General features: G+C 45.4%; 1 protein-coding gene and 1 long non-coding RNA gene across 29 annotated transcripts in view; one reads left to right on the top strand and one right to left on the bottom strand.

The window, feature by feature from the left end:
• Nucleotides 1–23,526, bottom strand: part of LOC103345893 (zinc finger protein 809) — a 55,844-nt gene extending 32,318 nt beyond the window's left edge. For 2 of the 28 annotated variants that reach the window (XM_089315110.1, XM_070059538.2), the window contains exons 1-4: nucleotides 23,200–23,522; nucleotides 22,090–22,149; nucleotides 20,974–21,071; nucleotides 5,946–6,014 (exon numbers count right to left, since the gene is read on the bottom strand). Coding sequence is in view for 4 of the 28 variants with exons in the window: in XM_089315105.1 (XP_089171231.1) it covers nucleotides 3,754–3,789 (36 nt within the window). In the remaining 24 variants the exon portion in view is untranslated. Of the gene's footprint in view, nucleotides 1–3,753; nucleotides 4,026–5,945; nucleotides 6,015–6,063; nucleotides 6,553–11,743; nucleotides 11,858–17,458; nucleotides 17,616–20,436; nucleotides 20,571–20,973; nucleotides 21,091–22,089; nucleotides 22,150–23,199 lie in introns of those variants that run through there. The other 26 variants (XR_016222340.1, XR_016222342.1, XR_016222339.1 and 23 more) reach the window with 26 other exon arrangements.
• On the top strand, nucleotides 17,614–20,253 carry LOC149121675 (uncharacterized). Its single transcript, XR_016222349.1, has 2 exons — nucleotides 17,614–18,345; nucleotides 18,430–20,253. It is a non-coding gene; the product is annotated as an uncharacterized LOC149121675 (long non-coding RNA).
• Nucleotides 23,527–25,580: the final 2,054 nt, after the last annotated feature.

Here is a 25,580-nt window from a genome sequence, read left to right as displayed (position 1 = left end):
AAGTTGGAAGTTGGACTTGTTAGTTAAGATCTTGATAATAAATCTGCTTGTCTATTAAATAATCACACAAGTAAACCAGATAAGGCTTTCCCAATCCTCCTAGACAGCTCTGATTTCTGAAGACGTCACCTAAGGGACAAACCTTTCTAAATCCTTGCAAATCTGACATGACTTCTTCATCTCATCATAGTACCCTAGCACAGAGCACAGCATTGCTAGCAGCCTAAAAAAGATCTCTAGGGCAGAAAGACCTCTTCAACCTCAACTCTGCCTATCATTCCCAAGGCCAAGGTATTATGCCTCTGAGCCAGAACGTTTCCTTTCACAGAAAAAGAAAAGAGTCACTGGCCCTGGAAACAAAAAAATAAAGGTCTGTGATTTCTGTTGAGAAAAATGGCAAAACAGTGATTTCCTAATATGGATATGGCAAGCTGAAATGCCAGTTGAGACAACATAGGAGTCCTATAAAAGTTGGGTAAATTTTGCCCCAAACCAGCTGGGGAAGAAAGCTGTAATCAGCATCAGGGAATGGACTCTGCTATAGCCCAATTACAAGTACAGAACTGCATGTTAGAGGGCTCCCTCTAAGTTGTACACTTAGGTATTTCATAAGCTATTTTAGTACCCTATATTGGCTTTTTCTTTACAAATTTTTCATTTTTTAAGATTTGTTTATTTGAAAGGCAGAGCCATAGAGAAGGAAAGAGAGAGATCTCCCAACCATAACATTCAGAGCTGGGCCCGGCTGAAATCAGAAGCAAGGTCTCCCACATGGGTATAGGGGCTAAGTACTTGGGACATCTTCTACTTGTTTCTGGGCACATTAGCAGGGAGCTGGATTGCAAGTGGAGCAGCTGGGACATGAACTGAAACCTGTATGGGATTCTGTCATTATAGGCAGCAGCTTAACCTGCTACATCATAATGCCAGCCCCTACCTAGACAAACATTTGTGTGTGTGTGTATTAATATCCATACATATGGTGTATATGTATGGCATTTGTTTGATTATTTGTAGATTACAAAACATTCCTGTGGGTCGGGCCTGTGATACACCATATTAAGCCACCACCTGTGTGGCCAGTCCCATGTCACAGCACTAGTTCAAGTATGAGCTGCTCTGCTTCTGATCTACCTCCTTGCTACTCTACCTGGGAAGGTAGCAGAAGTGGTCCAAGTATTTTGACCCTTGCCACCCATGTGGGAGACCCAGATGGAGTTCTTATGGCTTTGCCCTGATTATTGCAGCCATTTGGTGACTGAACCAGCAGATGGAAAATTTCTTTGTCTGATTCTCTCCCTGTCTCTCTGTAACTCTGTATTTCAAATTAAGAAATTGCTTTTTAAAACCTGTTTTCTCGGGGGCCGGCGCCATGGCACAGCAGGTTAACACCCTGGCCTGAAGCGCCGGCATCTCATATGGGCGCTAGTTTGAGATCCAGCTGATCCACTTCTGATCCAGCTCTCTGCTATGACCTGGGAAAGCAGTAAAAGATGGCCCAAGTCCTTGGTTCCCTGCACCCACGTGGGAGACCCAGAAGAAGCTCCTGGCTCCTGGCTTTGGATTGGCGTGGCTCCAGCCGTTGTGGCCAATTGGGGAGTGAACCATCAGATGGAAGACCTGTCTCTCTCTCTCTCTGCCTCTCCTCTCTCTGTGTAACTCTTTCACATAAATAAATATATCTTTTAAAAAAATATTTTCTCAGCAACTCTGTGAAGTATGGCAAGAATTATTTGTGACCTCTAATTTTATATATGAATAGCTGGAGCTCAGAAAAATAAATTTACCAAGAGTCACACAGCTAGTACCTGACAAACCCAGAGCCTTTGGCTCTGGGTTTTTACCCAGTCTCTTAATTTTTCTCTTTTGCTGTGTACCACTTGCTACTTGTCAGTGTTCCAGGAGGTGTGCTCAACCCTGGGCATCCTTCATGCTGTGTCAGAGTGGATGGAGCTAACAAGAAACTCTCAGCAGAACTCAGCAGAGGAAAGAAAGATCTAGGATTCATTTATTCTTAAAACCACTACCTCTTGTTCCTGCCACTATATGCAGTGACATACAAAAAGACACAGGTGCATGGGAGAGAAAAAAACTAAGCAAATAATGACAATAAAATGAAGTAAGCATTTTAACAGGAGGCAGGAAATTACTTCGAGGAAGAACCCCACTGCTAAGTCTAAAAGCAAGTTTGATGAGTGCATTCTCTTGTACACAGGTTTCAAAAGCCAACAGAACCTCACTCTAAGCCCAATTTGTGGTATATTTAACCTTCCACTGACACTGCCCCAAGAAGGGTTAAGCCCTGAAACTGAAGGCCAATCTGCATGTGCTGGGGACTAATTCTGAGAGCCACTTCTAACCCTCCAACATGTATTTCTTTACAATCAAGCATTTGAAAACTTAAAGAATGGCAAAAAGAAAAAGCTAGCAAAAAATAAAAATAAATAAAATAAAATAAAGTAAAAATTAAAAAATGAAATGAAATGAAATAAAATAAAATAAATTAAAAATCTCAAGCCTCTCCAGGCAGGGTAACTATAGCAAGAAGATGAGCTGGTGGAAACCCAGGCCACACCAACGTGTGCCGAGCCTCACTTGCATCTTTCTAAGCACCTCGAGCCACTCCACCTGGCCATGTCCTAAATAAACCATTTCCCTGAGAAGGGGAGGATGGAGCAGTCAGCCTGTCAGCAACATGTAAATATAAATAACAGAAAACTGCCAATGGAGGATCAAAGCAAATTAGGGGGAACACAAGGCAGTTGGACAGCTCCTTCCACAGGACAGGAGACTGGGTATAAGAAAGACACTATTGGGAGCAGACCTATATTCTTACTCATTTCCTTCCCACTTTTTGGTGCAATGGCACCCTGTTTCTCTCCACTCTCCTAATCCTAACTCCATTCCTTCAGGATCAAAGTCATATACAAAACCTTCCTCTGAAGCTGTCCCAATAGACAAATGACCCAGAAACCACAAGGTCCACAAGCATCATCTCTGGAGGCTGCTTGCTAAAGACAGACTCCTATGCAGCATTCCCTGTGATTCTGCTCAGGAGGACTAGTGCAGACCGAGGGAATCTGCATTATATACGATAATCCCCACACTTGAGGACCCAGTTCACAACCACTATCACATATGATCTGAAGCTAGCAGTCCTGAGATCACAGGATGACTCCTGCTCTTGAAATGCTCAAGCCCTTCCTGTCTGTTACTTCACATGGCCATTCCTTCTTCACATACGCATCCTAACTATCCACTTTGACCACAAGGCTCCCAAGGAAGAGGAAGCAGTGCCTCTATTGACTTCCCTGAAAACACCACTGTAGACAGTGCTCTACACACAGGAACCCAAGGAATGTCCATAGGTTTAGAGAAATGATGAAGAGGCCAGGGAAGGGAAACCACAATGATGTTGGCACAGCACCAAGGACTCAGTTGGAATAAACTATTTTTGGTGTGCCTGTGCGCACCATGCTGGAACAATGGCTTCCTGTGCCTTCCTTTTTTCCTTCTTCATTGCTGTTGGCACTACACACTTAAGCTCCTTCATGAACATCAAGGCTGAGTGATGCACCTCCCATGAGAAATGCACCTCCCATGAATTCTGCAAAGAATCCTGGATACTTTGTGGCTTCAGCTAATGGTCAATAGCACTCTAGGTCTGGAGAATTAGCATGCCTTTGCAGAAGGCAAAACAGAGAGCTGAACGTGACATCAATAAAAAGACAGGGGGCCAGCACCGTAGCTTACTTGGTTAATCCTCCACCTGCGGCGCCAGCATCCCATATGGTGCCGGGTTCTAGTCCCTGTTACTCCTCTTCTAGTCCAACTCTCTGCTGTGGCCGGGGAGGGCAGTGGAGAATGGCCCAAGTGCTTGGGCTCTGCACCTGCATGGGAGACCAGAAGAGGCACCTGGCTCCTGGCTTCGGATTGGCACGGTGCCATCGGTAACAGCCATTTGGGGAGTGAACCAATGGAAGGAAGACCATTCTCTCTCTCTCTCTCACTGTCTATAACTCTACCTGTCAAATAAATTAAAAAAAAAAAAAATAAATAAAAAGACAGGACCCTTAGTTCACCTCAACGAGTATCAGCAGAGCAATGCTCTCTTTCATTCAACAAGTATTTCCTGAATGTCTCCTCTGGGCTAGGCATGCTTCTGAGTATTCTTTAGTCTCCTGGTGGCTAACAGATTACACATCATTAAGAAGTATTTGATAGTGACTCATCTTTACAAAATTACTTGAAAAGCAAGGCAACCTATGATGTCAGGCCTCACAACCACATGAACACAAAATGGACTCTGAAGCATGCCTGGCAGTTGGAGGTCAGCTCTCATCCCTAGCAGGAAGAAATTTTTTTTGTTACTTTCTCATAAGCAATCCTTGACAGCTCTGGAGTTCTTTCTTCCACTTACATTTTGTGCATTGTCCAAAAAAGCAAACTGCTTTGCATAGATCCTTTGAATAAATAACTCCTTCTTAATTTTGAGAAATCAACACAAAGGTCACATGTTTCATTCCAGAAGGTTATCCCTGAACTTTTTTTTTTTTTAAAGAGGTATTTATTTATTGGAAAGGCAGAGTTACAGAAGGGGAGAGAGACAGAAAGAAAGATCTCCCAATTATTGGTTCATTCCACAAATGGACACACCAGCCAGAGCTAGCCAGTCTGAAGCCACGAGCTAGAGGCTTCTTCTGGGTCTCCCACGTGGATGCTGGGGCCCAAGCACTTGGGACATCCTCTGCAGCTTTCACAGGCACATTAGCAGGAAGCTGGATCAGAAGTGGAGCAACCAGGACCCAAACAGGAGCCCATATGGGATGCCAGCACTACAGGTGGCAGCCTTATTTGCTATGCCACAGTGCCAGTCCCAATCTTTGACTCTTAGACAAGACTAGATGCTCATAACTTTGAATCCTATGGCATTTTATACTTCCTCTTTAGAGCACTTTCCACAACACCCTGCAACTGCTAACTAAAGTTTAAGGTCCAGAGAGCAGGAAGTTTAATCTACTTTGTTCAGCATCCCTCCTCAGTACTTAGACCACTGCCTGGAAAATGCCAAGTACTCAGTACACCTGGCTAGGTGTATAAATTAGTGAATTGCACTCCCTACCTAGGATGACAACTGAGTAATGCCCCAAGTACTCTGCTATGCTTTCAGCCACTCCCACCAATCAACACCTAAGATGAGACAGTACTATGCCCTGTAGTTCCAGCATCTCATAGAGATAGAACTGGGAATCACAGGAATGCCCCAACAGACTCCAGGGCACATGTATCATTACCAAAGAAGGATGCAGCCGGCGCCGCGGCTCAATAGGCTAATCCTCCACCTAGTGGCGCCGGCACACCGGGTTCTAGTCCCAGTCAGGGCACCAGACTCTGTCCCGGTTGCCCCTCTTCCAGGCCAGCTCTCTGCTGTGGCCAGGGAGTGCAGTGGAGGATGGCCCAAGTGCTTGGGCCCTGCACCCCATGGGAGACCAGGATAAGCACCTGGCTCCTGCCATCGGATCAGCGCCGGCCGCGGTGGCCATTGGAGGGTGAACCAATGGCAAAAGAAGACCTTTCTCTCTCTCTGTCTCTCTCTCTCTCACTGTCCACTCTGCCTGTCAAAAAACAAAACAAAACAAAACAAAAAAAACAAAGAGGGATTCAATGCTCCAAAATCAATATAATGTCATCAAGAATCTGGGTATGAACTGGCTATGAGCCATAATGCCAGCTCTGTCCCAGACTTAATGAGAAAGTCTCTTACAAGCCACTCAACTTCTCATAAACAGCTTTGCCATGAAGAAAGTACTAGGCCCTTCAGCAGAAGATGCTCTCTTCAAAGAAAGAAAAATCGCAATAAAAGCTATCAGCACCACGCTGAGAAATCAGAAGGAGGAGGCAGCATTTGCAATCAATACTGTTAGGAAAGAGTTAAGTCCACCTACCTGGGTTCTTTCATGTATAAGTTAACCTTGATTTTTGCTCAGTCTAAATGAAGCCACAGCAGATTGGGTCTGTTTGGAAGCAATGCATCCAGAGATTTGTTAGTCTGAGGTTGTCCTATTTCTTTCTTTCTTCTTTCTTTCTTTCTTTCTTTCTTTCTTTCTTTCTTTCTTTCTTTCTTTCTTTCTTTCTTTCTTTCTTTCTTTTTCTTTCTTTTTCTTTCTTTCTTTCCTTCCTTCCTTCCTTTCCTTCCTTTCTTCCTTTCTTTCTTTCCTTTCTTTTCTTTCTTTCTTTTCTTTTTTTTTTTTTTTTTTTTCCTGTTCGGGAAGGAAGCTGAAGCCTAAGCCCTAACTACAGCCTGTTGGTTCTTCCTCCACGCCTGGGCTGCTGTCCATGCTGTTTACCTACTTCTAACTCCAACCTGCCAGAAGAATTCCTTCTTCATTGTGATCATGGCATTTGGCCCTAAATACCATTTTCAATGTTGCTCTTCCTGTTTCCCATGTCCTTTTTGATATTATATGAGAAGTGCTGGGTACCGGACAGCAGAACTTGGTGTTTCATGACCAATAGCGGGGTTCTGTCCCAGTAGTCAGCTGAACCTCATCCCTTAAATTTAAAGGGTACCACAAAAAGAGCTGACAGGAGTTGAGCTATCATGTGACTTTTCATGTGTTTCAATGTGTATTTCTGCTATATACATATGAACAGAAAACTTTTCAAATATGAGTCACATTTAAATGAGTCTATTTAAATAAAAGACTCAAATCCAGGTCTAGAGAGAGGTTCAGTGTTTCCCACTCCCACCTTCCTACTCCCTACCTGTCTCACTGATAACCAGAACCCTTCTCTGATATTCCCAGGCCCTTGGGGTTCCCTTTCTATGAAGAGAAAAACACCTGGTTTATTTGTGTGCTCTAGGTAATGGACAGCCCTCTTTCAAAATCCCCAAAAGAATGCACACAGACACTACTTAAGAGGCATCCCCCACCATCCTTCTAAGTAAGAGGCCTTTACCTACTCATCCTCCCTCTCTTTCCCCTGTTAATCTCTGCCCAGAAGTCCTTACCTCAGCCCTAATCTGTATTTTTCCCCTGACCTACAAGGTCCCTTCAAGTCCCTATCCTAAACCTCACATGAGAGTAGATGACCACATGGGCAAGGGTTGCAGATGTGTCTTATCTAGGCAAGAGGGTAACAGTGTCTTGTAACTTACAGTCTAAGCATACACCAGAAACTCTAAGATTTCAAATGGGAACAGTACTCAAACATTGTTATAGAGAATCTAACTATAAATTGCCCCAATTTCCAACTCACAATTTCTAGTAGCTCTTTAATTTCAATCAATATGATAGAAATTTCTGGAATAAGAAAACATCTTGGGGCCGGCACTGAGGCTCACTTAGTTAAATCCTCCACCTGTGGCACCAGGTTCTAGTCCTGGTTGCTCCTCTTCCAGTCCAGCTCTCTGCTGTGGTCCGGGAAGGCAGTGGAGGATGGCCCAGGTGCTTGGGCCTCTGCACCCGCATGGGAGACCAGGAAGAAGCACTTGGCTCCTGGCTTCAGATCGGCGCAGTGCCAGCCGTAGCGGCCACTTGGGGAGTGAACCAACGAAAGGAAGACCTTTCTCTCTGTTTCTCTCTCTCTCACTGTCTATAACTCTACCTGTCAAATAAAAAAAAAAATTATTAAAAAAAAAAGAAAACATCTTGAGATTGGGAGTTCTCCAACCCAGGTATTACGCAGATGTCTCACCCTAGTCAAGTTCCCTCCTGACTCAGAAACTCAGTTTCTTGCATATAAATACAATGAAAGGACAAAGAGGTCAAAAGAAACCCAGGGCTCATCCTTGTGGATGGATAATAATGAAGGCAGGAGAAGCATAGAAAAGGGTTTTTAAATCTTCCTAACTCTAATCCTCCGCCTTGCGGTGCTGGCACACCAGGTTCTAGTCCCGGTTGGGACGCTGGATTCTGTCCCGGTTGCCCCTCTTCCAGGCCAGCTCTCTGCTGTGGCCAGGGAGTGCAGTGGAGGATGGCCCAAGTGCTTGGGCCCTGCACCCCATGGGAGACCAGGAAAAGCACCTGGCTCCTGGCTCCTGCCATCGGATCAGCGCGGTGCGCCGGCCGCAGCGCGCTGGCCACGGCGGCCATTGGAGGGTGAACCAACGGCAAAAGGAAGACCTTTCTCTCTGTCTCTCTCTCTCACTGTCCACTCTGCCTGTCAAAAAATAAATAAATAAATAAATAAATCTTCCTAACTCCCTTTCCACACTCCCACAAAGGGAGAGGTGTGATGCACCTTTTGTTATTTGAATACAGTATATGTGTTTTGTTTCAAAGAAAGGCCTTCAAGCAATGAACTTGGGTTGACCAGAAGGAATCTGGAAAGCTTCCCAGGGGAAGAGTTCCAGAAACCACCAGGGCCCTAATGAATGCTGCAGTGTCCACTGTGTGCCTGATTGTGGAGGCCATGGCTGGACACCACTGTTGGCTGACACAAAGCCTGGGCTTTGGAAATGCTCCCAGAGTGCTTCACAGCCTTGAAAAGGTGATGGGCAAAGTTCTGGACTGAAAGGACAATTGTGCAAGTGCCCAGGTACCCAGGAAAAAGCTGAGTCCTGATGCATAAGTCTGCAAATCTACGCCCCTGGGCACATGCCCTCATGCTTCTTAAGCCCTCAGCACCTCAAAGGCCCTCCCCATGCCCCCGCACACTCGTCCTTCTCCCAGAAACACCTGCATACCCCACCATCCCCCATCACCCCATGGTCCTGTTGTCTGCCCTCTACACCAATCAATCTCCTGCCCCTCACTCCATTCCCCACCCTCCACTCAAAGGACAGACAGGAAACTAACCCAAGGCTGAGTCCTTAGGATGACCTGGGGCACAGGGATGCAGGACACAAGGGGCAGGGACCCAACCATCCCTGGTTCCACACAGAGAACTCTCTTCCAAGCTCCATGCCCCTCAGAGAGACGGCAAGGTCACCAACATCTCTGAAAGCACTTGCAAGCCTCATCAGGGTGGAAGCTGGGGGTGAGGGGGGGTGGCAGGTGAAGACAAGGTAGCCCTCTTTAACTTTGCCTATGCTAGCTGGTCCTGGGGCCCCTGGGATCCCTTCTTGAAATGGTCAACTTCCAGCCACCCTCATACAGAACAGCAAGGATAGCAGACAACTGTGATCAAGCAACAGCAGGGATCACTTTTCCACAATTGCTAAGCAGGCAAAATTCCCCTAGGCAGAGCAAGCCTAGCCTCCTGCCAGCAGCACACAGTCGAGTCAAGCCAAGCTAGAGGCTCATCCTGTCCATCCCAGCCCTATATCAACTGAACAAACATTTCCTCATCCTGACAAGACATAAATAGCAGCATGAAAAGGAATCTGCATGATTGTTGAGAGTGAACACCCAGAATCTACCATACACATCACAGGCGTCTGTGCCACCGACAGACTGGGAGGAGAAAAGAGGCTCAGCAAGATGCATGAGTAGTTGAACAAGAGTAGGGATAGGTCTGCTGAGGGCAGAGTGATGCCCCATGTCATATGGTGATTGCTGACCCATCACAGTGACCATCTGCTCCAGGTGCAATCCAGAGGTGCAGCCTGCTAACCTCCATACTGCCCTATAATCCCCAGTAACAGCAATCCCCCTAAAAGCCAAGGCTAGTGTCCCTACCCCCATTTTGGGCCCAGGGTCCATGGAAATTATTCATTGACTCCCCAGCATTACCAGCCTGATGTCAGTCAGGCCCTGTTCATCCATCGATCCATGACCTGGATGGGTTCATCTGGTTCTTAGAACAGAAGATCCTCTAAGGCACTTGCCTTTATAAAGATACATCTCGGGGCTGGTGCTGTGGCTTAGCGGGTAAAGCAGCCACCTGCAGTGCCGGCATCACATATGGGCACTGGTTGCAGTCTCAGCTATTCCTCTTCCAATCCAGCTCTCTGCTATGGCCTAGGAAAATAGTAGAAGATGGCCCAAGTCTTTGGGCTCCTGCACCCCCCTCATGGGAGACCTGGAAAAAACTCTTGGCTCCTGGCTTCAGATCAGCACAACTCCAGCCTTTGCAGCCATTTGTGGAGTGAACCAGGGGATGGTTCTGTCTCTCTGCCTTTGCCTTTATGTATCTTTGCCTTTCAAATAAGTAAATCAATCTTAAAAAAAAAAAAAAAAAAGACACATCTCACAGTATAAAGTACCACCCCCTACTCAGGGCTTCTAGGAGAGGACCTGAGAAACAACTTTCAAATGTATCACAGATGACAGCAAAGCAGAAATCCAGAAACTGCTGTGAGCCAAGTAGAGAATATCCCTGACCACAGGGAAGACCAGGAAAGAAGACCAAAGAAGACCAAACAAAATCACTTAGGATCCGTGCCCAGGGTTCCTCCTTGGGTGAGCCAGAAGGCAGGGATAGTCATGGGCAGTTCTCGGCCCCTCAACCCTGGAGTGAGCCAACTCCAATTCAGGCAGATGGATAAACTGGCCGACTGGCCAGAAACTCACTCAGGCAGGAATCTGGACAGCAGGGTGGCCCAAAGCAGATCATCAGGAGATGCACATGACAGGAGCCAGATTGCTAAGGAGCAGTAAATGCATGGATTCTAGCTCAAGGCAACAGATAATGCCTACTTTCTCTTTTGTTATAAAGTTTCCTTACTGAGGAAATGTTTATTTTCAAGGCCCTGGAGAACATATCTGTGGGCACTTCATATGTAAGACACTCAAGGACTATTCGTAATTACTCCAGAAATATTAGCATCCTTTCCCTGGACAAGGAGCCTTTCTAGGGAATTATACATCTTCCATGAACAGCTTTTCATAAAACACTTCTCCCATGTTCCAGGAGGAAAATGTCACCTCTAGAGGCTTCTTTTTTCCATAGAGCTCAACACCTGCCTTGGGAATCACCTGTGATGGCAGATGAATGGACAGGTAAGTCAACTAGAGTCATCTACTAGGAAAGAGGATACTTTACCCTAATAGCTATATTTCTACAGAAAAATGATAATTGAATCACAAATAAATCCAGCTTATTGGTCTCCAGGTTTATGCCTCCCCATCCTTCTTCTCCCCTAAAGCCCCATCCCCAGATTACTCTCTCCTCTGCCCCTGAAGCTGTCTTTCCCTTTTAAAGCAGGCTTATCACTTGATTATGTGAAAAATAGCACTTATTTGAAAGTAGTTCTGTAGAGAAGACCTAAATGGCACCTAATGGGAAAAATCAGACCTTCTAATGTCCCTTAAATATATGTTTACATAAAACAGGCCGTAAATATTCTGACACATTTTGTCATATTATAGGAGCCAAGAAAGCAGCTGTCTACTTTGTCTAATACCTTTTCAATCTTTTCCTATAGAAAAAATATTTCTCTCACTTTCCAAACATTCAAAATCCAAAGCACAAATGCTTTCCAGTACAACTTTGTGAAGGCTGCTCCAGCACCTTGGGAAAGAAGAGAAGCAAGGACCACAAACACAGGGTGCCCACAGAGTGACAGTCTCCTCCTTACTTTACACCTTTGCTTCTGCTTAGAGACTGGACACAAAGGTGTGGGAAGATATTTACTGATTCTCTTTCAGATCGTAAAAAGTAACCAGAGGCCGGCGCCGCGGCTCAATAGGCTAATCCTCCGCCTTGCGGCGCCGGCACACCGGGTTCTAGTCCCGGTCAGGGCACCAGATTCTGTCCCAGTTGCCCCAGTCCAGCTCTCTGCTGTGGCTCGGGAGTGCAGTGGAGGATGGCCCAAGTGCTTGGGCCCTGCACCTGCATGGGAGACCAGGAGACGCACCTGGCTTCCAGCTTTGGGTCAGCGCGGTGCGCCGACCGCAGCGGCCATTGGAGGGTGAACCAATGGTAAAGGAAGACCTTTCTCTCTCTCTCTCTCTCTCGCTGTCCACTCTGCCTGTCAAAACAATAAAAATAAAAATAAATAAATAAAAAAGTAACCAGAGTAACTCCATCTTCTATCAATCCATCATCTCACAGAATTCAGATAACACATACAGGATATTGTGTTCAGTCTTGAGGGGCTCATATATATTTAGCCTAACCACAGATGGTCCTTCTACAACAATGGTTACAGCAAAGACTAAACAGTTTTATCCAAGTCCTTCTTGTAAAAGTTATTGACATGGTTAAGAAATTAAAACAGAAATGGGGCCATCGCCACACTAGGCTAATCCTCCACTCGCAGCACAAGCACTCCGGGTTCTAGTCCCGGTTGGGGTGCTGGTTCTGTCCCAGTTGCTCCTCTTCCTGTCCAGTTCTTTGCTGTGGCCTGGGAAGGCAGTGGAGGATGGCCCAAGTGCTTGGGCCCTGCACCTGCACGGGAGACCAGGAGGAAGCACCTGGCTCCTGGCTTCGGATTGGCGCAGTGCGCCGGCCGTAACAGCCATTTGGGCGGTGAACCAACGGAAGGAAGACCTTTCTCTCTGTCTCTCTCTCTCACTGTCTAACTCTGCCTGTCAAAAAAAAAAAATTAATTAAAAAAAAATCAGAAATGAGTAAGAGGCACAAGAAGTAAAAATGTATGGTTCGTTTTCAAAGAAAAAGTGCTTAGAAAAGTGATGGGGAATCATTATTAAGAAGAGCCCACCAGAATCCTGGACATCTCAAGATTAGTTTTAGCTGCCTCTCCATCTGTTGAGCCTAGGTTGGTCTTTATTTCATACATGTTAGCAGGCTGTTTTTGAACTAGTTGTTTTAAACCAGCATTTTTAAACAAATAATTTTTAATACTGCTTTAGCCTTTCCCTTCTCTGTTAAAACAAGAATAAAGTGCTTAGCTCTGACTGGAAAATTACTAACAGTTAACTGGCAGATTTGGCTACAAATGCAGAGCTCATATATGAACAGGAAGTTATAGTGAGGCAGAAATTGGTGTGTTAAAATGGAATAGCGCTGACTTGGCAGAGCAAACAGCCCATTTCTGAGAAACAAAAACACTTAGGGAGACAGGTAGAAAAGCTGGGGTTTGCCTTCTTTAGGTGGCACTGGGGAGACTGAATTTCTTTTTTTTTTTTTTTAAACTTTAATTTAATGAATATAAATTTCCAAAGTACAGCTTATGGATTACAATGGCTTCCCCACCATAACGTCCCTCCCACCCGCAAACCTCCCCTTTCCCACTCCCTCTCCCCTTCCATTCACATCAAGATTCATTTTCGATTCTCTTTATATACAGAAGATCAGTTTAGCATACATTAAGTAAAGATTTCAACAGTTTGCTCCCACACAGAAACATAAAGTGAAAAATACTGTTTGAGTACTAGTTACAGCATTAAATCTCAATGTACAGCACACTAAGGATAGAGATCCTACATGAGGAGTAAGTGCACAGTGACTCCTGTTGTTGACTTAACAAATTGACACTCTTGTTTATGGCATCAGTAATCACCCTAGGCTCTTGTCATGAGCTGCCAAGGCTATGGAAGCCCCCTGAGTTCACTGACTCTGATCATATTTAGACAAGGCCATGGTCAAAGTGGAAGTTCTCTCCTCCCTTCAGAGAAAGGTACCTCCTTCTTTGATGACCTGTTCTTTCCACTGGGATCTCACTCGTGGAGATCTTTCATTTAGGTTTTTTTTTTTTTTTTCCCCAGAGTGTCTTGGCTTTCCATGCCTGAAATACTCTCATGGGCTTTTCAGCCGGATCTGCATGCCTTAAGGGCTGATTCTGAGGCCAGAGTGCTGTTTAGGACATCTGCCATTCTATGGGTCTGCTGTGTATCTCACTTCCCATGTTAGATCATTCTCTCCCTTTTTTATTCTATCAGCTAGTATTTGCAGACACTAGTCTTGTTTATGTGATCCCTTTGGTTCTTAGTCCTATCATTATGATCAATTGTGAACAGAAATTGATCACTGGGACTAGTGAGATGGCATTGGTACATGCCACCTTGATGGGATTGAATTGGAATCCCCTGGTATGTTTCTAACTCTACCGTTTGAGGTAAGTCAGCTTGAGCATGAGACTGAATTTCTGAGTACTCAGCCAATGAGGAAAGGAGGGGAGGGACCAGTGCACTAGGGTATATACGCATCATTTCTTCTATCACGAATGTGTCTAGTCAACAGTCCCCCTTCTTTGCAAGGCTGTGAACTAAGCCTCGCTTATCCCTGACTTCATCTGTCAGAGTACATCCTTTGATGAGTAAAGTGGTCTGTGGTGGACTTATTTCCTACAAAGGCAACTCCAGATACTGTGGCCATGCACAAACACCCTCGGCCACAGGCTCCCTGTGTATGCACTAGGAGAACAGACAGCTCTATAAGAAAGGAATACATGGAACAAAAGAAGAAAGGATGCCAATTTACAGAGCATGCAACTTGAAACAAAGAATTTTTCCCACCCTTCTGTTAAGATTTTCATGAATTTCCAGGTCAGAATTCCATTTTACTTTGGTAGACAGACTCACTGAATTTCTCTCCAGCCAGCTGTATTCCTGTGTGAGTGATCCATCTCCATGGGGGATGATGCCACCACATAATGCAAACCATGTAAATAGCAGATATGCCATGACACTCTGAAGAGAATGCAGTCTGACACGTTTGGGTTAAAAAATGGAAATACAGGGGCTGGCTGCTGTGGCACAGCAGGCTAAAGCCCTGGCCTGAAGTGCTGGCATCCCATATGGGTACCAGTTCTAGTCCTGGCTGCTCCTCTTCCAATCCAGCTCTCTGCTATGTCTTGGGAAGGCAGTGGAAGATGGCCCAAGTCCTTGGACCCCTGCACCCATGTGGGAGACCTGGAAGAAGCTGCTGGCTCCCAGCTTTGAGTCAGTGCAGCTCCGGCCATTGCAGCCATCTGGGGAGTGAACCAGTGGATGGAAGACCTCTCTCTCTGTTTCTACCTCTCTCTGTAACTCTGTCTTTCAAATAAATTAAATCTTAAAAAAAAAAGATGGAAATACACAAACAAGCTGGATTTGTTAGATGAGAAGAAAAGAATCTTCATCTCTAGTTGTTACTTTGTAGTTTTGAAAGGATTTCATTTTCCACTTGTATTTGGAGAAATAAAAAGGCAAAATCAGTCCCACCCTAATGCATGGCAGCTTTAACCACCTGCCAGATCACAGCTACGCCCCCCCCCCTTTTTTTTAAAGATTTATTTATTTATTTATTTGAAAGTCAGAGTTACACAGAGAAAGGAGAGGCAGAGAGAGAGAGAGGTCTTCCATCTGATGGTTCACTACCCAATTGGCTGCAACAATCGGGCTGCACCGATCCGAAGCCAGGAGCCAGGAGCTTCTTCCAGGTCTCCCACGTGGGTGCAGGGGCCCAAGGACTTGGGCTACTTCTATAGTACAGCTTGATTACTTATTACATCACTCAAAAAATGATGACCAAAACAAAACAGAACAGTCCAACAGAATGTCAAGACCTGTTCAACCATTATCTCCAAGAAGTAAGATCAGAACAAATACAACTCATCAGAAAGAAAAAGGGTAGAGCAGGCACTGTGGCAGTGGGTTAAGCTATTGCCACCTAAGGTGCTGGCATTCCTTATGAGTGCCAGTTCGAATCACAGCTGCTCCACATCTTATCCAGCTTCCTACTAAACAGTGGAAGATGGCCCAAGTACTTGGGCCCCTACACCCACATGGAAGACCTAGTTAGACTTCCAGTGTCCTGGTTTAGGCTTGGCTCAGTCCTATTCATTGCAGCCATTTGGGGAGTGAATCAATGGTTGGAATATCTCCCCTCTTCCCCCTCTCACCATTCTCACCATTTCCCTCTCTTTCTGTAACTCTGCCTTTCAAATATATATATATCTATCTATATCTACCTATATATACACACATATATATACATACATACATACATATGAAAAGGGTGAAAAAGGAGACATAGCAAAAGTGACAGACAATGGTAGCATTTGTGCTGTCCCTCTGCAGCCTTCTGCCTTAAGTGGGAAGGTCTCGAGCTAATGGACACTGACGTAAAAGGCCCATTCACAACATATTTCAGACCAAAGATGGGAGACTCACAAGGTAAGCTGATTTTACGAGGACTTATTGAAAAGGTTTGTTGGGTTTTACTGAAAAGTAACATTGGGTTTAGGCAGATGCCCTTTACTGCACAAAGTTAACACAGTGCCTAATTCCAGGAGACTGACTGAGCAAGTGAGAAGGAAGGCAGCTACAACATCTCTATTACTCTTCTCCTTATCATAAAGAGAAGAAAAAGAGGGGTATTCATGCTGGTGGTTATAAAAAAGGAAAAACACCCTCAGTCCATAAGTTTTCAACAGGGTTGAAGAAAAGTGCCCTGTCACCCACAGCCCAATCATTTCCAAAAAGAACTATTTTCTGATTAAAATAAGCAGATTTCAGGGATCAGCATTCCCAGACTGCTAGTGCCAAGTAAAGGTGTCATTCCCATTACAGGTGGGTGTCCCCAGAACCAAACCATGGAGTTAGAAAACATTAAAAAGGCCATTTCATACGCAGGAATTAATAATAGTTGTGAACATGAAACATAGAACAGCTGCGTCTAGTCCTCCAAGTGAGCCCCAACATAAGCATCCACCAAATAAGTGAGGTCTGAAGAGAAGTCAGCTTTGTAGCCTTGTGGTCACAAGAAAAACACAGCTACTTGAAATGCGCTGATACTTTTGTCCTTCTCTGAAAAACAACCTGATGTGGACAACAGCTGAGAATTGGGACAACAGAATCATATAGTCTTCTGAGTGTGAACCAATGACTAAAGTTAGAAAATAATATAAAGGTAAGAGAAAATAATAAAGGAAGAAAAGAAATGAGGGATGGGTGAGTTTCTTTATCCCTTCTCTCCTACCAAATTCCCTAGGAACCTATACTTGTTAATGCAGTAGCATTCACTCCAGGACATCTCTATACCCCTCTAACACCAGAGTCCTCAGAGAATAAACCAACTATGTCCTTGGAGAAAGCACTGAAGCCAATTTGCCTTTGGCCATCTTTAGAAAAATACTTCCTGGAAAAACTAGCAAAGCTCACTGATGAGAGACAAGTGAATGTCAATATTCTATAGCTATTGGGAGGGAAGGAGTTAGCCCTTCCCATGACGAGGAACATGCACAATGACACTCACATGTTGAAAATGACTGCCAGGGGCCAGTGCTGTGGCATATTAGGCTAAGCCTCCACCTGTGGTGCCAGCATCCCACATGGGCGCTGGTTCAAGTCCCACTGCTCTTCTTCCAACCAAGCTCCCTGCTCATGGCCTGGGAAAGCAGGAGATGGCCCAAGTGCTTGGGTCCCTGCATCCATGTGGGAGACCTGTAAGAAGCTCCTGGCTTTGGATCAGCTCAACTCTGGCAGTTGCAGCCATTTGGGGACTAAACCAGTGGACCTTTCTCTCTGTCTCCTCCCTCTCTCTGTAACTCCACCTCTCAAATAAACAAAATCTTTAAAAGAAAAAAGAAAGGAAGGGAGGGAGGGAGGGAGGAACAGAGGGAGACAAACTGACAGCTAGGCAAAGCTTACTTGAAGAAAGAGAACACTCAAACTAAGGTTCTTACATTTGACATTCCAATCCTCTAAGCCAGATGAAGATTTCCCATTAAAAATCAGGCCAAAAAACAGCAAGAATCATCTTCCCAGTGTCATCAACGTTAAGTGAATAGAGGGAGCTAAATGGCAGCTGTGACCACAAATCATATCCCTTGCCATCTGCATCTGTGAAGTACAAATGGGAGAATCTGTCATTGCAGTTTGTTTTTAAAGATTTAGTTATGTATTTGAAAGGCACAGTTAGAGAGAGAGAGAGACAGAAACAGAGACAGATCTTCCATCTGCTGGTTCACTCTGCAAATGACAGCAATGGCCGCAGCTGGGCCAACCTGAAGCCAGGAGCCAGGAGCTAGCTTCCTGTGGTACAGCAGCCTAAGACCTGGGCCATCCTCCGCTGCTTTCCCAGATACACCAGCAGAGAGCTGCATGGGAAGTGGAGAAGCAAGGACTTGAACTGGCACCCACAAGGAATGCCAGCACAGGGCTGGCTTAACCTGCTATGCTATAGCACCAGCCCCATCATGGCAGATCTTAAGCAGCTAGGCTGGCAGATGGATATTCTGATCCTCAATGGAAGAAAAGATAGAAGTCCCCTATACTGTGACTCAGCATCCTGACTGCAGGCCAGTATACATTTGGGGGAGCAAACTGAGGGCAGAAGTACAGTAATAAAGTAGGAAATGACAAGTGCTAAAAGTACCTGGCACCTCACCTTGCTGATAGTACAAAGGAGCAAAGGTGTAGGAACCACTGGTGAATAGAATATGCACATCTCCATCTACCAAGACAGATACAACAACGGCTCATGGCTGCTGACAAAGGATGGGAGCATCACAGCTGACTTCAACTGTGGATACCAAAACCATCTGGGCTATGAAAGCCAAAGGGTTGGAAGGTAGGACAAACTGTCCATCGCCTCGTTCCCTGGGAACCGTGGATACCAAAACCATCTGGGCTATGAAAGCCAAAGGGTTGGAAGGTAGGACAAACTGTCCATCTTGAAGGTGCCCAGTGTAAGTCCATCTTCGTCAATGGCCAGTGTCACAGTAGTCTTCCCAGGGAACGAGGCTGAACAGAATTGTGGATTAAGGCAGTGAGTATTCCTGGGAAATCAACTCCTTGGCAGACCAGCAGAAACAAAAAAAAAAAAAAAAAGGGGGAGAACAAAGACAGAGGGAGAAAAACAGAAACCCCAAGTGGTTTAGACTCCACGTTTCTGGCTTACAGATGCTCAGCTAAGAACAACCATAGGCTTTAGGAGCTAGTGGGCAGCAGCAGCAGACCACTGTCATTTAGGAAAATCCACAGACAACTTTCCACGATCTATACATTACTGACTTGGGTCTGTATATATTCTCAGTGAAATGTACCAAATCCAAGAAAAGAAAAAACAAACAAAAACAACAAAAAAATTCAAATACACTATTTTTTGAGAAAATAAGTTTTGTAAGGACAAATCACCCAGCAGAACAGGTGGAAGTCAATAATTTCGTAAGGTATCATTCATGGTGGTCCTGATATTCAGAGACCAGTTTCCAGCTATGAAAGTTCCCCTCACATGCATTCTTTCTTCATCACACCTAACAAAGTCCAAACACTGAGAAATCCTCACTTGTGCACATCTAGAAAAAGAGCATCTGTACATGTTCTCACATCTGTATATATGAGTTGGTACAAACTATACACATGGATACCTCATACACATTGACATAGACATAAACACTCATCTTCCTGTGCCATCTAGGACACATGTTTTCAGAAACAGGTTCTATGTGAGCCAACAACAGCAACATTATTTCTGATACACATTCTCTCATTATTTCCTATTTAAGGAATAAAGCCTTTTTAACAAAACAGTTGGCATCTCTGACAGTATTTTTTTTTTTTTGACAGAGTGGACAGTGAGAGAGAGACAGAGAGAAAGGTCTTCCTTTTGCCATTGGTTCACCCTCCATTGGCCGCCGCGGCCGGCGCGCTGCAACCGGCGCATCGCGCTGATCCGATGGCAGGAGCCAGGAGCCAGGTGCTTTTCCTGGTCTCCCATGGGGTGCAGGGCCCAAGCACCTGGGCCATCCTCCACTGCACTCCCTGGCCACAGCAGAGGGCTGGCCTGGAAGAGGGGCAACCGGGACAGAATCCGGCGCCCCGACCGGGACTAGAACCCGGTGTGCAGGCGCCGCTAGGCGGAGGATTAGCCTAGTGAGCCGCGGCGCCGGCCTCTGACAGTATTTTAAAAACATAATGGGGGCTGGCGCCTTGGCTTACTTGGCTAATCTGCGCCACGGCTCACTTGGCTAATCCTCCGCCTGTGGCACAGGGACCCTGGGTTCTAGTCCCGGCTGGGGTGCTGGTTCTGTCCCAGTTGCTCCTCTTCCAGTCCAGCTCTCTGCAGTGGCCCAGGAAGGCAGTGGAGGATGGCCCAACTGCTTGGGCCCTGCACCAGCATGGGAGACCAAGAGGAAGCACCTGGCTCCTGGCTTCGGATCGGCGCAGCACGTTGGCTGTAGCGGCCATTTGGGGAGCGAACCAACGGAAGGAAGACCTTTCTCTCTGTCTCTCTCTCTCACTGTCTAACTCTGCCTGTCAAAAAGATAAATAAATAAATAAATAAAATAATGGGTGCCTTTCAGATGTGTTCTCTAGAAGTATCTATCTTGGAAGTTTGGTAATTGTAGTTACCAATTCACTCATTCTTAAACTGCCTCATGTTTCCCATTAATATTTTGCAGAGTGAGAACCTTTGTTCTGCCAAGGTCTATCTGGATATTTATAATATCATTCATAGGCCATATAAAATTATCAACTTAAAAATTAGTTTGCTGGGGCTGGTGTTGTGGCGTAACAGGTAAATCTGCTGCCTGAGATGCAGGCATCCCATATGCATACTAGTTCAAGTCCTGGCTGCTCCACTTCCAATCCAGCTCCCTGTTAATGCACCTAAGAATACAGCAAAAGATAGCCCAAGTGTTTGGTTCCCTGTACCTACATAGGAGACCCCGAAGAAGCTCCTGGATCCTGGCTTCCATTTGGCCCAGCCCTGGACATTGCAGCCATGTGGGGAGGGAACCAGTGGGTGGAAGATCTCTTTGTGTGTCTCTCCCTCTTTCTCTGTAACTCTGCCTTTCAAATAAATAAAATGAATCTTTTAAATAAATGAATCATTAAATAGAGTCATTGAATATTGAGTTCCACCTACAGTTGCCTTGGCAGGGCCAGACCAAACGATTTCATGGACTGTTCATGGCACACAGGCTGAAAGTTTCCCACCCCTGACTTACAGCAAAATATTAACACAATTTCTACTTCTTTTGCTTTGCTTATTCGACCAGAGTTGATGTCCAATAAATGCCCCTGAAACCAACTGGAGGTAGAATTCTGAGTCTTCTGTTTCCTTTATAAATTTAGATTGTACATTTCAACAGCCACTGATTCCATTTCAAAACATACACTGATGGGCTGGCAAAAATCCTCACCTGCTTCAAATTACAATTTACATTGAGAGTCATATGAGGAAAAAACTTACCTCCTTCTTTAAAAGCCCCACAAATGCACTGAAGTATTCACTGCAGATAAATTCCCCTGGCTTAAAGCAGTTCAAAGAGAGGATTTCCTTCTCCCATCCTGTAGAAGACGTCAATGACTTTCAATAAAGGGAAGATGAATGGACACCATCAGACTGCTACCTCATCTGGGACCTTTCCTTAAATACATCATTGCTAAGTTACCAGGTTATGTATCTCATATTTTTTAGAAATTCTCTTTTCTCCATTTTAAATAACTTGCTTATAACTTATAGCAGTGCAGGGAATTATCTATAGAGGAGAATCACCCATCCTGACAAGTCTGAGAATCCTGTTCTTGGCTGTTTCCAAGTCAGATAAATGGGCACATAACATGGTTACTCAGAAAGTGAGCTTACAGCTCACAGAGTGTTTAAAACAGCTCTTCACAGAAAAAATACATAACTGCCTCTCTATCAACAACACTATGAGAGGAAGTATCCTGGAAAAAAGGGCAAAAATAACATACAGGGGTTGAAAGGAGAAATGCTGCTACTTACTGGATCCCTACTACCTAAGATTCATTTTCTATTTTTACTTCCTAGATGACCTCATTATGTTCAATGAGTTTCCTAAATTAGTAATCTAGTGACAGCACCATGCTAACAGAACATGTGATTCACTCAAACATGGTTATTCATATGAAATCATCAATATAGTGAAAATTGTCAGCAACAGTTTTCAAGGCCACATCTCGTTCACTACACTGTGTGGGCATCTTTGGAGGTAGCAGGGCACTGTTTTCTTTTTCATTTTCTTACGGCTCCTTACACTCACAACTTCTATGGAGCTTCTACAGACCACAGTCGTTATGAAAATCTATACACTGTATTTCCCAATCTGAAAAATGTGATGGACTTAAACACAGAACCCAAAGTAAGAAAACTAATTGCCTTTCTTAATTCAAACAAGATGGACTATAAAATAATCAGTTGGATGGAGCATTTCGGTGACTACAAAGAATCTGGCTTGGAGAACGTGTTGCTTTTCTGCCTGCATGGTTGTGTAGCTGAGCACTTCATGAAAATCCACATGGAAATAGCTCCAGTTATTGACCCAAGCAGTAGACTTGCATTCACCTCAGTTCACTTCTCATTTTGCAAAGTGATCAGTAGCAAGTACAGCAGTTGACATCACTCCTAAAAGGAGAAGAAACAAGGGTTGAAGACAGAAGTGGAAAAGCACCCAGATAAATCCTGAGCTACTTTTAAACAGTGTAAGGCCGCCACAAAACACACCAAAAACCAGAGTAAGGGAAAGGGCTTATTGGGGGAAACCTGACAGACAGGAGGGAAGGGGTTAAGAAAAAAAGAGAAGGAGGAGAGGGTAAGAGAGTGGGGCAGAGACAGCGGTCAGGAGAGAAAGAGAGAGAGACACGTGTTCCGGAAAAGGTCCTTTAAAACTTTGCCAGGGGGCCGGCAGGAAAGTAGGAGCGTGAATCCCATTAGGATGGGGATGGAGCTGACACCAGTGGTTGGGCCCAAGCGGTTACCGGGCTTCCAGCAATGGCGGCGCGCAGAGAGGGGGTATAGAGGCTAGGATGGTGTCAGGGTGTAGATCGCGCCATAGATTAGACTGCGCCATTTTACTAACAAACAGCCTCAAACTCCAGATCGCAAAAATCTATTAACCAGAGAAGGAATCAATCCACAAAGCCACTGCACACTCTCCCTGCAGCTCCCGCTGGGAAAATAAACAGCCCCGAGCACGCCAGGCCCCAGGAGTCCGGTGTGTCCGCGGGAACCCTCCAGCCTGCTGTATGGGTTGTGGGTGCAGAGAGGCAGATCTGCACGCCTTCCGCCTCCGGCTCTGGCTCCCCGCTGACAGCCGCTCAGCACTACCCCGCCCCGGAACCACCGCTGGATACACAGGGATGTCCCGCACAGGGCACTCATTAGACACCTGCGAAGTTGGGAACGGAACTGAGGAAAACATGGAGAACAAGAGCCCTGCTGCCTTCCTTCGCTGTCCTAACTTTTCCAGTCCTCACGCCTGGTCCCTGCACTGTGCCCACCCCCCCGAAACCCATTAAGAAAAGCTGGAGCGAGGTAGTGCATGGGCCCGCCGGGGCGTTGGGAGGCGGCGGTCGGAGACGCCACCTGGATCGCCTGCAAGTGCGCCCAGAAAGTGAGCCGAGCCAACAGCCGCAAGCGCACCCTTCCCTGTCCCATGCGCACACGGCTCCGTACCTGCCCTGGAAATTCCCGGGAAGCGCGGCAGCTCTTGCTCAGGACACGCAAGGAGCAAGGTGGAGAGTGTGGGGCAGGAAAAAACCCGCGGCGATCCGGGCGGCAGACGCCGCAGCAGCAGCGAATGCGGAAGCAGCTTGAGACCGGGCAGGAACTCGCTCGCACAAGGAGGCTGCAGGGAACAGCGCAAGAGACAAGGAGTGGGCAGCCTGAACACGTGTCGCTAGGCTGCAGCTTGGCTCACTGCACCCAGCCGCCCGGGAACTCACTCTGAGCCGAGGGTTCCCGCCCACGCACGTATTCTCTCACGCTCAGCCCCGCTCAGCTAGGAACACGTTCCTGCACCTAGGGACTCTGGGAAATGGAGTCCAAGGTCATGGCATTCCTGGAGAGCAGATCTGCTGGCCCTCCCTGAGGGCTTGAAAGTCTAGGTCAGGTTGAGGGTAAGTGGCAACACAGAGTCTTTGCTCTTGTTTACATCCCTCAAATAAAATTAATGAAATAAAATAAAAAGTCTCAAGCATCAGCTGGCAGTCTTCTTCCTTTCTTGAGCCCACATTCTTTTTTATAAAAAAGATTTATTTTATTTATTTGAAAGCCAGAGTTACCCACAGAGAGAGAGAGAAAGAGAGAGAGAGAGGTCTTCCATCTGCTGTTTCACTCCCCAATTGGCCACAATGGCTGGAGCTGCTCCAATCCGAAACCAGGAGCCAGGAGCTTCTTCTGGGTCTCCCACACGGGTGCAGGAGCCCAAGCACTTGGCCATCTTCTGCTTTCCCAGGACAAAGCAGAGAGCTGGATCGGAAATAAAGCAGCCGGGACTCGAACCAGCGCCCATATGGGATGCCGGCACTGCAGGCCAGGGCGTTAACCCACTGTGCCACAGCGCTGACCCCAGAACCCAAATTCTTAAGAGTGACACTCAGTGCTGCTAATTAATCCCCAAGTCCTGGCTTCTTCATAAGCTCTGCCTTCTTACAGATAAGATCTTACATGCTCCTTTGTTCCTGGAAGGCTTCTGTGGTTTTTGCCTATAAGAATCAAATAATAAATGAGTGTGAATACAATATAATTTTTAGAGGCGGCGCAGAAGACATAGTTTAGCATACGAATTTGACAATAAAAATTTTATTCGTGTTTTATTGATGTTTGTTCTGCTTCATCCTTTAATTCACCAAGTATGGAAAGATTAACAGGGGAATTGAATGGAGAACTAATATTTCTGTGTATCTTCTAAGAACCAGTTTAAGGGACTAAATGCCTTGCATTTCATTTAACCCTCAGATTAATTCTGGAGACAATATTATCACTACTTTAAACAGAGAAAACTGAGGTGGAAAGGGTTTTATTATTAGGAAATATCATTGAAAAGGTTAGGAAAAAGGCCAACCAAAATAAAAATCCTCATTTAACAAAACAATCATTTTGAGGCCAGTGCTCTGGCTCAGAGGGGTAAAGCCCGAGCCTGCAATGCCTACATCCCATATGAGTGCCAGTTCTAGTCCTAGCTGCTCCAATTCCTATCCAGCTCCCTGCTAATGCACCTGGTGAAGTAGGTGAGGATGGCCCAGCAGATGGAAGACCTCTTGGTGTGTCTCTGTCTCTGTAATACTGCCTTTCAAAAGAAACTATCTTTTTTAAAAAAGGAAATCAGTCTTTTGTCACTAAAATAAATGAAATATTTTTAAAAAAGGAACCAAAATTAATCTTTTGAGGTCCAAGTTCTAACACTTCAGATTTCTCATCTGGAAAGAACAGTACCCATAACAATAATCCACACTGCAGAGAACTATGTAGGGTTACAAACTGTCTAAAAAGAGAACGAGACTCAAAATCTCATTCTTGGTATTATTCCATGATCATTTTTCATATGTTTAATATTAAGGTAACATTTAAATATTATTAATTCTTAGGTATATGTGTGTTGTTTGTGTTTTAAATTTTATTTAGAAACTTTCAATAAATTATTTATTTATTTGAAAGTCAGAGCTACAGTGACAGAGATCGAGAGAGAGAGTGAGAGAGAGATTGAGATCTTCAATCCATTGATTCACTCCCCAGATGGCCACAATGGCCAGCACTGAGCCATGATGAAGCCAGGAGCCAGGAGCTTCATCCAAGTCCCCCACATGGGTGGCAGAAAGCCAAGTACTTGGGCCATCTTCCATGGCTTTTCCCAGGCTATTAACAGGGAATTGGATCAGAAATGAAGCAGCCAGGACTAGAACCAGTGCCCATATAGGATACTGGCATTGCAGATGGTGGCTTTACCTACTATGCCTCAGTACAGGCCCCTAAATAAATGATTAACTGGATCAAATGGATTCTGTGTATATGACTACTTCTGTGTCTTACAGTTCCTTGGATTACAGTTGCTTGAT

This window comes from Oryctolagus cuniculus, chromosome 16, assembly GCF_051225735.1.
Source record: "Oryctolagus cuniculus isolate XC-2025 breed Fujian yellow rabbit chromosome 16, ASM5122573v1, whole genome shotgun sequence".
NCBI lineage: Eukaryota > Metazoa > Chordata > Mammalia > Lagomorpha > Leporidae > Oryctolagus > Oryctolagus cuniculus.
Note: the sequence above shows the minus strand (reverse complement) of the source record. Positions and strands in the feature narration are given on the sequence as shown.